This window comes from Oculina patagonica, chromosome 6 (genome assembly GCF_052425735.1).
Source record: "Oculina patagonica isolate OP01 chromosome 6, crgOcupat, whole genome shotgun sequence".
Lineage (NCBI taxonomy): Eukaryota > Metazoa > Cnidaria > Anthozoa > Scleractinia > Oculinidae > Oculina > Oculina patagonica.
Genome location: NC_135763.1, coordinates 27,222,110 through 27,234,278, shown reverse-complemented (window position 1 = coordinate 27,234,278; position 12,169 = coordinate 27,222,110). Strand labels below are relative to the sequence as shown.

General features: G+C 33.6%; 1 protein-coding gene across 1 annotated transcript; it reads right to left on the bottom strand.

The window, feature by feature from the left end:
* Positions 1 to 205: 205 nt before the first annotated feature.
* Positions 206 to 5,589, bottom strand: LOC144657970 (uncharacterized). Its single transcript, XM_078518301.1, has 5 exons — positions 5,272 to 5,589; positions 4,559 to 4,673; positions 1,752 to 1,874; positions 1,192 to 1,314; positions 206 to 594 (listed from the first exon to the last, which is right to left on the bottom strand). The coding sequence occupies exons 1-5, from the start codon at positions 5,587 to 5,589 to the stop codon at positions 206 to 208; spliced, it is 1,068 nt and encodes a 355-aa protein (XP_078374427.1).
* Positions 5,590 to 12,169: the final 6,580 nt, after the last annotated feature.

Genomic DNA, 12,169 nt, shown 5'->3' with positions numbered 1-12,169 from the left:
CGATAGCTACTGTGCAAATTCGGTTGCCCGGCACCGCTATGTCCCCTTTTTCAGTCATGTAACAAAGGGAGTTCCCCCCCCCCCCTGGTTGTCCAGTAGTCACCTATAACTGAAAGGCAATTAGATTATTTAAAATAACACAGAGAGGATAAAAAGAGAGGATACCATGTCTAGCGTTCGGAGGCAAATTCGTTCTAAGGCTCAGTTACTTTTTGCAAATAAACCCTTTCCATTCCGTGCAGCTCCTGTCGTGCCACTTTGCACCTGTATTTCTTATTCCGCCACAATTTTGATAATGTGCAGTATCGCTTGGCTGGCCAGATTCCCAGTTAACGTATCCTGTCAATAAACTCCCGTCAGACCACTTCCAGACACCTTCAGTCTGAGCATCCGTTAGTCCAATCCAATAATCCCCACCACTGTGTAGAAAATTCTGTCTAATGAACTCGTTTTCGTCTGCAGATTCAATCATCACCAACTGGGCACCCTCACTTTTGCAATTTGTGTTTGCACCAACCCAATAATTTGTTTGGGTGAACCGAGCATAACATGATCCTTGAAAAGCGATCCACGGGGATTGACATTGCAGAAGGGCTGAAACAGACAAAGTTAATTTACGTTAGTATCCAATAAATCACCTTTGTCAAAGGGCTACCTGTTCCATGAAGAGAATGAGCGTTCTTGTAGGTTCGAGAAGTACGCCGAATTCTGCAGCAGGGTCAGTTTCTTTGGATATCTCGGGACTGTAGTAACGAAAGTTTATGCTAAACTAAACCAGGCCAATATTTCCTGAATGCGAACATCACGATAGTTCAATAACTTGTATTTTCATGACCAATACAAGACATTTGCATTGCAGTCATGCACAAGTTTAACAATGACATGACGTGATATCCCTACGCTGCGAATTTTAGGAGTTTTCAGCTGTATACAAAGGTCATTTGAATATATATTTCGCTCACTGCCGTCCACGGGTAAACAATTAAGGAGCTTAAGCAAACTAGGACGACAAACAAACAAAAAAACAAACAAACAAAAATCCAAGGTACAGAAGCGAAAAGGAATAACCTAGAAAAAAAATCAAATCAAGAAACTTGTTGGTATCAGTGAACACGCCTTTCGGAGGGTGCGAATTATTACCAGTCATTCTTAGAGAGCCATCCCTCATTTGTCAGTAAGCCCCTATCTTACCTTGACATGTTTTACCATCACCAGTAAATCCCGGGTTGCATGTACACTGGAATGATCCCACATCATTACTGCAACCGGCGTCAAGAGAACAGTCGTGTGTATTCAAGGTACATTCGTCAATATCTACATGAAATGATCATTTGATGGAATTTAACAATTACACATGGTAATTATCTGTCTGTCTGCCTGGCTGGCTGTCGATATTTCTGACCGTTTGTCTTGTGCTTGTGCGTTACATTCACTTTAATCAACTTCTAGTCGATAATTAGCTACTCAAGTTTTCCACCTGCCCGCCGAGGGAAACAAGTAACTTCGGCTAAAGCGCCCAACACGAATAACAATACAACAACAACATCTAAAGGTAAGTTTATCCGTTAAGTAGATAGTTTCGCTCCACTTGGGTAAGCAGCTGTAGTCGAGCTGAAGGAGGAGGAGGAGGAGGAGGAGAAGACGATTTAAAAAAATCCTGAAGTACATAATAGTAAAGGAATCTATTACAAGTAATCAGCTCCTTGGTATCAAAGAGCCCTTCCTCATTGGTCACAAAGCACCAAACTAACCTTGACATGTTTTACCATCGCCAGTAAATCCAGGGTTGCATGTACACTGGAATGATCCCACAGCATTACTGCAATCAGCGTCAGGAGAACAGTCGTCTGTATTCATGGTACACTCGTCGATATCTACATGTAATGGTGATTTGACGGATTAAAGAACTAAAAATTGTGCTTCTTACTATCTCTGTCTTTCTGTCTGTCTGTCTGTCTGTCTGTCTGTCTGTTTCGTGGCTGGTTGGATTAATTTGCAACTTCAATTATTATTCTCTTTGGTTTTGTTAAGCATTTTTCTAAGTTTTTTTTATTGTTTTCAGTTATGGGGCTCATTAAGTGAAACCCGACAATGCAAAGAAAACGATTATACATATTCTAATAGCAACCTCTTTGATAGTAATATATCGAAAGACCAGACAGAGCCTCATCATATTTGTAAACACGATAAAAAAGAGAATTTTGATCGATTTTTTAACTCTAATCAAGAGAGGATAATGGGACAGACAGGTAGTCTCCTAGTCTAGGCCTTGGGATATGTCAAAGACAGAAAAGTTATATTTAGCAGCGTGCAAAACGGAAGTGTCTGTTTTTTTCTTGGCTTCCGCACACGCCATTTATGATCAAGGCGTGAGAAATGTCATTAACAAGAGCGGAAACGTTTCATTGATGAGAGCGAGTTGTGAAATAAAATTTTCGCAGGAAATATTAGGAATAGGAGATAGATTCTACAATTTTTTTCAAATCCAATGGCTCGCGAAGAATAAAGTCAAAACCATATATATTAAACCTGCATAAACAGGCAGAACAGATAACAGATAACAGACCCCAGTACGCCTAGAGAGACTCTTACATTTCATTCATGCGGTGCCAGACCATACGTGCGAACAGGGGAATAAAAAACCTCCGTTATTTCGAGCTCAAGCGACAAAACGCCCGATCGAATACGGCACAGCGTCTCTTTGAAACAAATATATATCTTTTTCGACATTCTCTGACGAATCAGACGAAACCGGAAAAACACAGATACCGGTATGTCATCTGTGATAAGATACATCACACCTTCAAGCAAAGTTAATTAAACAGCCGGGTTCGGCGTCACAAAATAAATTAAAATTACACTTTCAAAGAAAGTTTCCGACAAAGTCCTTCCAGGGCGAACATTTTGAAAGATTAAAACATATCTTGCAAAATGATATCAGCCAAATCAAACCGCACGGGCAAAATCATTTAGCAAATGAGAGAGGTGTTAATGTCTACAAACTGCAGGAAAGCATGCAGACTTGTGTGACCTCCAGTCTACACTTTTGGAGTGCCATAAACGTCTATTTGACCTAAAACGCTTCCCAATAATAATTATAGTATGCAGAAGGAGAAGGCCTTTTTCGAAAGCCTCCTATCCTATGTTGTCGCATTAAAAAAAGCAAACTGATGATCGCTTAAAGACACGCTTCTCAGAGCGATACTTATAAGACACAGCGGTTAAAAAATCAGGTCGCAAATAGTAATAATAAACAGTAGGAGTCTGTGTAGGCAAGAGAAAATAATATTTTCTCTTGGTGTAGGCCTGTCACGATTTTTATTTAGCATCTACAGAAGACGCTTACTTTGGAAAGCTTCCGATACAATCTATCATTGACATTAATATCGTTGCCGAACTCTAAACGCCTGTAAAATGCCCACTAAAAATGACATGCTGAATGTTAATTAGCCGATAAAACAAATGTCACACTGGCTCGATTTATTGACTTTACTAGAACCGGAACTACGCTTTTGTGGACGTCCGCATATCTAAAAATAACTTTTCTGTCTTTGACATATCCCGGCCAACGCCCTCTAAGTCCCTCTCTGTCCCATTATCCTCTCTTGCTCTAATTTGGTGCTGTTGTTCATGGTGAAAAGGGATACATATCATATATAACGTAAATAACATGAATAAAAAACAGTCTAAAAATTTTAAGGGGAAATAACTGGGGAGCTCTGCTTTTAGGCTTAAAAATAATAGATAGATAGATAGATAGATAGATAGATAGATAGATAGATAGATAGATAGATAGATAGATAGATAGATAGATAGATAGATAGATAGATAGATAGATAGATAGATAGATAGATAGATAGATAGATAGATAGATAGATAGATAGAAAGTAGATAGATAGATAGATAGATAGATAGATAGATAGATAGATAGATAGATAGATAGATAGATAGATAGATAGATAGATAGATAGATAGATAGATAGATAGATAGATAGATAGATAGATAGATAGATAGATAGATAGATAGATAGATAGATAGATAGATAGATAGATAGATAGATAAACTTTATTAATGTGTGAAGGCCACATAGCCTGGGAAAATCCCATACTAATTTGGGGACACAATGCCCGATTCCCTCTATGGCGCGCGCCTGCAGGGAATCACGGTAGTTATATTCATCGTGGCTTAGTTTCGCGCGACCTCGTGCATGATTTGATGAATACAACTACCATAATTCCCTGCAGGCGCACGCTATAGAGAGAATCGGGCATTAATAGGTATTAAAAAATATGTAGAAAGGGAATTTAAAGTACTTAGTGCTATATAAAATATTTATGATAATTACTCAAAAGAGCTGAGTTATCAACACTAATGAACAGGCGTTTGCAGGATATTTGCATCCTAATGTACAGAGTGAGGCACAGACTATGTCCTACCTATATTTGTAATATTTTTAATAATCATAATTCTTCCTTCTTTTTAAGACAGTCAAACTTTTCCACACCAAGTTTCAATACGGTTACATAATAATTATGGTAAAAAAAAGTTATTTCTTACCATGTTCACAGTTTTCACCAGTGAATCCAGAAGTACATAAACAGCGATATCCTTTACTTTTAAATCCAGATTGACATATCGCGTTGTTCTTGCAGGGAGCCTTACCACAAGCATTCTTAAAAACAAGAAAACAGTCAATGACGTACAAGAGCAAACTCTCTTGTTGTTTCGGTTTTATGGTTATTTAGAGGATGTTTTATCTAACGCCGCTATGACGGCCATAAATCTTGTTAAAGAACATTTATAACAACGTAAGTTAACTTTCTGTTTTTAATCTCGATTAAAAGTAATAAATAGTTTAAGGACTTTGGAATCGTCGTTATATTTTAATTGGTCTACTTTGGCCTGTTTCGGAAATAAATGCACGCAACGCCACTGCATACGGGTTTAGATGAGTTGCTTTCATATCCTTACTTTTCTCCCCATATAAAGAAAGAAAAATAGATAAAACTATTCTTTAAATATAAATCGACTGCGCATTGTCTCTTTGATTATTTCTGTACTCAAATGTAGATAATTCTGCCAAATTTAAATAATTATTTGAGCAGCAATCGTTTTTCATTTTAAATAATGATTATTAACAAAGTACATATGATGATGATGATGATGATGATATAGGTGCTTATGTAGCGCATTTACAAAGCTCAATGCGCTTTACAGAATTTTTATGGGATGACACCGGACATCAGCATATCATGGCTAAAACAACTTACATTTGTTCCATGGTATACATAATTTGCTGCTTGCACCAGATCCTTCTCGTGCTCTTTATGAGTTGAATTATTTAAGTCACAGTTGTGTGTTCCTGATATGCTTGGTCTAACTTCAAAATTGATGCTGACACAGTTATGTTCCATGTAACATTGAAATTCACAGATATCCTTGTTCATTACACCGCCTGATGCTATCACGTGGTTCATCAGACGTTCTCCTTCGAACAATAACGAGGACGGAAACTTCATTTCACGACATTGACCTGCAAACAAATAACAAACTAAGGACTCGTGAAATCGGAACAACACTGTGGCCATGTTCGTTCTACTGATCTAAACACTCCAAGTGATGTAGTGTAAACGTCTTGCGGTCAATATTAGTAGTAATGTACTACACTCTGAGGCAAAAAATTTTTTGCCTTAGAGATTTAGTACATAACTACTATCAGCACTGGATTCCAAAAACTGAAGCCAAATCTGAAACCAAAACTGAAGCCAAATCTGAAAAACTAAATCTGAAAAACTAAATCTGAAGCCAAAGTGAAAAACCTAAACTGAAATCAAATCTCAGAATCAACCCTAGGTCAACCCAAGGTCAAAAAATGGAAACCAAACCTTGAAGCCAAATCTATAAACTAAACCTTGATTAAATGATAAAAATAATCTTTGATTATTTTTGACAATATTTAAAAAAAACTTCTTATACTCTTTTTTAAAAATCTTGGATCTTAGTGCGTTTAAAAATCAAATCGCTCGCTCTGCTCAAACCCTAGGTCAAATTAATATCCATAAGGATATGTTTCTATACAGCTTTCCGATATGTATTTTATTGCGCGCTTGTCATATCCAAAGGTGTATACCTTTTCTTCATATTTGTTTACAATTTGTTTATTCTGTCTGGTAATTTTATTTTCATTTACTAATGTGAGTTCTTTGATTTCGTTCTTTACAATTTTAATCATATTTGCGTGATTCAGTATCTGGGAATTTTCATGGTTTAACCTGAAACCTTTAATAACACATTTCTGTTTATTATTTCCATATGTGAAACTGTAATTCTTTGGACCTCCAGAAACGAATGTATTATTTATAGCTTCACCCCCTAATTCATCTGTTAAATCACCTAACATATCACCTGTTTCTATCACCTTACTATTTTGAGATTCGATATACACAATACTATCTGTATCAAAATATAATACCTGTTTATCTAAATAGTCTAGTTTTTCATACAACATTAACCGTGCACTGCTAGTCGTGAAACAGGCTACATAGATATTTGTATTATAGGAATTATCAACAAACTGATCCTTATAAGTGTAACTCATCTGTACCATCTCATCAGTTATGAAATTCATGTTTAAATTACCAATGGTGTTGTCGAGAAGTACTTGATAAAATTCATTTATATCAGTTACGTATTTACATTGATTCATGTTATTTCGTTGTCCAAATTTACCCCAAAGTGAGTTTAAGCACATTTTTGCAATAGCTCGTAGACCTGAATTTTCATGTAATTCACCTAATTCAATGTCTAATTTATTTTTGACTTTATTTCTGAACATCATTTCTTCTTTGTCATTTTTAAAATTATATTTTGTTGATTCGAGTTTTAACTTCAGGAATTTTTTTATATAACCTTTGAATAGATCATCGGATGACTTCTCAAAATGCCAAACCTCATATATTTTTATAATTTTATATCCTTTTTCAATGGTCTTATTGACCTCATCTGTTGTCCATGTGCCTACAAATGCTCGTTCATTTTCACTATGTTGGCATCTTTCTTGTTGTTTTGATTTAGCACATGATATACACAGAGGGAACATTAGCTTTTCAGCCTTTTCACATCTGATTCTCTGAGGTAAAACAGGATGGTATAATTTTCTTGGGGGTAAAATTTTGCATTTTATGAATCCATACCATTTCTTATCGTATTTTTCTGGCGATATAATTTTTTCAGGATGACCTATGGGATATTTTTTGTAGAACTGAACTGATGGATACAGGGAACAAAAATCAACATATTTACCACATTCACCTTCTTTGAATTTATACAGCAGTTTTACAGCATTTGTTCGTCCACCATAGAAAGCATCTCTCGGGTTTAGTTGGGCAATCACTTCTCTATTCCAATCATTTTTATAATATTTTTGGAAACATTTATCATTTTTTAATTTACATTCCCACATTTCAATAAGATTGTAACCAGCAGATGTTATTTTGTTATTTTTAGCTTGTGTTTTATTATATAAAGTGACCATATCAAATTGATTCTTATTATTGATAACATCAGGTTTGTAACAATCTGGACAACCATGCCAGAAACAACCTTGAAATTCATAAACAGTATTTGTTTCCTCACAAAAACCATCAACTTTTAATTTGTTATTGATGAGTTTTTCACCTCCTGCCAAAGCATGCTGGATCTTAATATTATTTTTCTTGCTTATGTAATCAAGCCATGCAATACTGACTGCACTATGATTTTCTGTTTGAACAACATTATCAGCCACAGCTATGGTATTTTTTGGCATATAATTTCCTCTATAAATAGCCATACAAACACCAGCTATTGTGATGTATTTTAGTGGATCAATATTATCTTGGTTTATGAAATCTTGTCTGAATTTTAACATACATCTTCTTAATATATCAACATCTGACCTACAGTATTCAATTAATTCTTTTTTGAAATCGAAAACATAATTTTCATTAACACGATCGTCATACCATTGTAAAAATTTCTGTCTATCATTGTTTTTCATTTGATTATACCCATAATGCTTCTTAGAAGGCATATTACCGATATAGTTTTGATTACATTTTTTGTTAAAATAATGTGGGAAATACCCTTTTTTCAACTCGTTTAAACCAAACGTTTTAGGAAACGATGATAATGGTTGTTGAATAAAATTTAAACTGTCGATTATTTTGATTCTTAATTGTGAAATTTCCATCATCATAATTTTTGCACCATTGTAAATACAATAAGGTTTGAAACCATTATCTATACACCATTTTAGTATAAAATGACTGTCATACCCTTTGCTATTATGAGCCAAAAGTGTATATCCTTTATATTTTTCATTGACGATTTTATTACAAAAACTATTAATATCATTGAAGATTAATTCATTACCATCGAAATCATGACAGATAGCTAAATTGACTTCGTGTATTCCAGTGTTTTGGGTACATTCGAAATCAAAAAATAAATATTTTTCATTATACGTTTTACATGAGTAGCAATAATCTTTTTTGAGAATGTTTTTATTTAATCGGCATGGTTTTTTGCTATTTTTGATGCAATTTCCACCAATAACTTTTATCTTTTTCATAAAACATTCATGTTTGCTTTCACAATATTTATTACAATTATTACACATTTTGAAACCGCATTTATGTATTTTAATATATGGTTTTAGTATGATTTGATTGCATTTTAAACATTTTGCTACACTGCTACATACTGAATCATCACTATCTTTTTTCGATCGGTTACTAGTATGGTTTTTGAAGCAAGTATTACCATGAAAAACACGATTGCATTGATTACATGTAACGTCTTTACCATTACATTTATTTCCATCTGGAAAATATTTGAAACAAGATAGACATTTTTGGGGGCATTTGTGTTTATCACGTCTCGTATAAGCTTTTTTACAAGAATGGCAGTAATATGCTACATCTAAAAAAGCTGTCATTGATTTTATGACATCAAAATGATTCCGTGTTTTGTATAAATAAATTTTGTCTGTTTTACCATTATTGGATGTATATATGATTTCATTGAACTGCTCAGAATCGATAATGTTAATCTCAATATCTAAATGTGATGCAAAGCTATTTACATCTTCTAAAGAATTTCCATAATCATTAATTTCAACATTAGCATTATTATGAAGTTCTTTGGCTTGAATTTGTTGTAGTTTTCGACTTTTATTGAATCCATCTTTCAACTGAGTTGTGGTGTAATTCTCAGGGTGTAAATTAGCATAAGCTGTTACAATGGCTCTTGCTAAGCATAATGTATCATTATTTTTTATCGTAATAATACATTGTTTTCTATTCACTGTTTGTTTTGATAAATATAACCGCCCTTTTCCTGCAGGTATTTTAACAGATTGAATAATTATTTTGCAATTTTCTAAATCTATTTCTTTATACTCCAACGTATTGATTATATCTGAAAGTTGATTTAACTTGAAATCAGAAACTTTTAACAATTTTGTTGAGATAGGATGATCTAATTTATCATTTGAAATTACCAATCTGAATCTATCATTACCTTTTAGCTGTCTTTTCTTAATGGTCATTACAAACATTTTTTCAAATACACTGAAAACATCATTTTTATCACCAATGAAATTTTTGCGTACATTTATTTTAAATTCGTTAGTGAAAGCATTGAATTTTTTATTAACCGTATTCCCAATTTCACTTATTTTGAATAGAGGTTGATCATTAGATGTTGTATCAAAAATGTTGTCATCGAAATTGAATTCATTTGAGACATTAGTTCTTGGCATTGGAACTGGTTTTTTGGTCCTTGGCATGGGGACAGGTTTGTAATCATCCCTAAATTCTAATGGTGGAAGAATTATGTTGTTTTCATAATCCTGAACCCTCTGTTTTACACTCTTACGAGGAGTTGGGATTGGGGGTCTCGGCTTGTAAACTCTTGGTTGGTTTGCTTTTAGTGATAATACTAGTTTTATGAGTTCAGTTTTAGATAATTTTTCTAGATCTAATTCATTCATATTAATATATGAGATATTTTTTTCCATTTTTGTGTACTATATAGAATTACCATTTCTTTAAGTCCTTTATAGTAAAAATTATTTTTGAGATTTTTTTGGTGCGTTTAAAAGATAACCAGAAATAAATATATTTTTGGTTACCTAAGGCAACAGATAACAGCAATTCATATATACTGTGCTATACAATATATAATTATATAATATTGCTTTATATGTTTTCAGCTGGTATTATGTTGTATTGGTCTTCAATATCCTTGATAACAGTATTTTTAATATGTTTCTTGCTCTTCATGTGAGAGTGCTTTCCAGCGAGCGTGTAGTCATGTTGACATGCATCACATATCCATGATTTGTTTAGCATATATCTGGTCTTGCTTTCCTTAATAGCGTTTTGCCTGTCTTCTTCATTATCGTATTTTTTATTTCGTCCCATTTATTATATACTATATATATAATTCTTTATATGTTTTTTATAGTGCGTTTAGATATAAACAGATAATTATTTTCTTTATTAATATATATAGAATGTGTTATATAACATTAAATATCAAACACCTACTAGAAGCTGATAAAAGCTCGAATGATATAGCCTTCATTAATAAAATGTATTGTATTCAGAGCATTCTTGACGCTAATATTAGTATTATTAAAATGCTATCTTCAGACCTTAACAGCAGATCTGAAATATCAAATGAAGACAAAAATCATGTACGTTTAGAGTGTATACCTAAAAACCAGAAACGACGACGGGGGAGACCTCGTAAGGATCAGCATTAAATACATATTTATTCAGTTTACGGTTTTAGCCATAAGTTATAAATGATTAATGACTAAAAAAGATGGTTCCACAATGTTTACATTTGAAGGCATTCTCGGAAATTATTAGGGGGTTTTTCGATGGCGTCATTTTTCGACTTACGCGTCAGCAGGTTTTTTTGATCAACCAGTCTTTAAAAAGGGAGTTTTTTGATGAATTACGCGTCAGCAGGTATTTTTAATCAACTGATCTTTGAAGATGACGGCTTCACAAATGCTTCCTTAAGGTTCTATTATGGTGACAAAAACAAAGCAACTCAAATATTTACTTTTTTGATAACATAACATTACTTTTTAAGGTCATCATACAGTGGAATCATTCATATTTTCGACTTACACGTCAGCGGGTATTTTTAATCAACTGATCTTTGAAGATGACGGCTTCACAAATGCTTCCTTAAGGTTCTATTATGGTGACAAAAACATAGCAACTCAAATATTTACTTTTTTGATAACATAACATTACTTTTTAAGGTCATCATACAGTGGAATCATTTATATTTTCGGCTTACGCGTCAGCAGGTATTTTTAATCAACCAGTCTTTAAAAAGGGAGTTTTCGATGAATTAAATCAACTTATCTTTGAAGATGTCGGCTTCACAACAAATGCTGAAAGATGTTCGTCAATCCTTTGAACAGATTATTCAGAAATATCCTCAAATCAAAGGAAATCTAAACAAATGTTATAAAGAAATTGAAGATATAACAACGCATACCCAAGACACAAAAGAGGCAAAGAAGATTGAGAAAAAGGAGAAGATAAAGACACTGTTGAAGAAATTTAATGACAACACGTCTTTGGATAAGTCATATGAAGGATTAGTTCATGAAGGTGCGCTAAATGAAGATGAACTCATTGAACTCATTAACAAACTGTCGAAAGCCATAACCGATTGTAAGAAGAAGATGCTATCATTTGCTTCAAGACAAGGATTACTACTGAAGGAAGCTAAACAAACATTAGAACCACAAATGTTTAAGCATGTTCGGGAATCATGTGGCTTTTCTACAAGTCATACTAATTTTTTAATTTCGTTGTATAACCTTTTTGAAGAATATCCGAAATTATGTTATTGTGCTGTTCCTATTCGTACTTTTAACTCAAACATGAAAATTATTCGTGAACTTTGTCAGGAAGAACATGATTTCTGGTCTACTGTGTAAACAGCGTCGTTACTTTTGAATAAAGGCACCTTGTTGTAGTAGCATAAAAATAAATCTTACATATTAGTATATAATGTCTTGTAATTCACAAATTCACGATGAATTAAAGAATATTGAAGAGTTTTCATGTCCTTATTGTGATCAACTATTAGTGG

Coding starts and splice junctions, on each gene's coding strand:
- LOC144657970 (XM_078518301.1), bottom strand. CDS start 5,589: ATGGCCACAGTGTTGTTCCGATTTCACGAGTCCTTAGTTTGTTATTTG. Junction 1,875..4,558: donor TGGTGAAAACTGTGAACATG/GTAAGAAATAAC, acceptor CATTACATGTAG/ATATCGACGAGTGTACCATG. Junction 1,315..1,751: donor CGATGGTAAAACATGTCAAG/GTTAGTTTGGTG, acceptor CATTTCATGTAG/ATATTGACGAATGTACCTTG.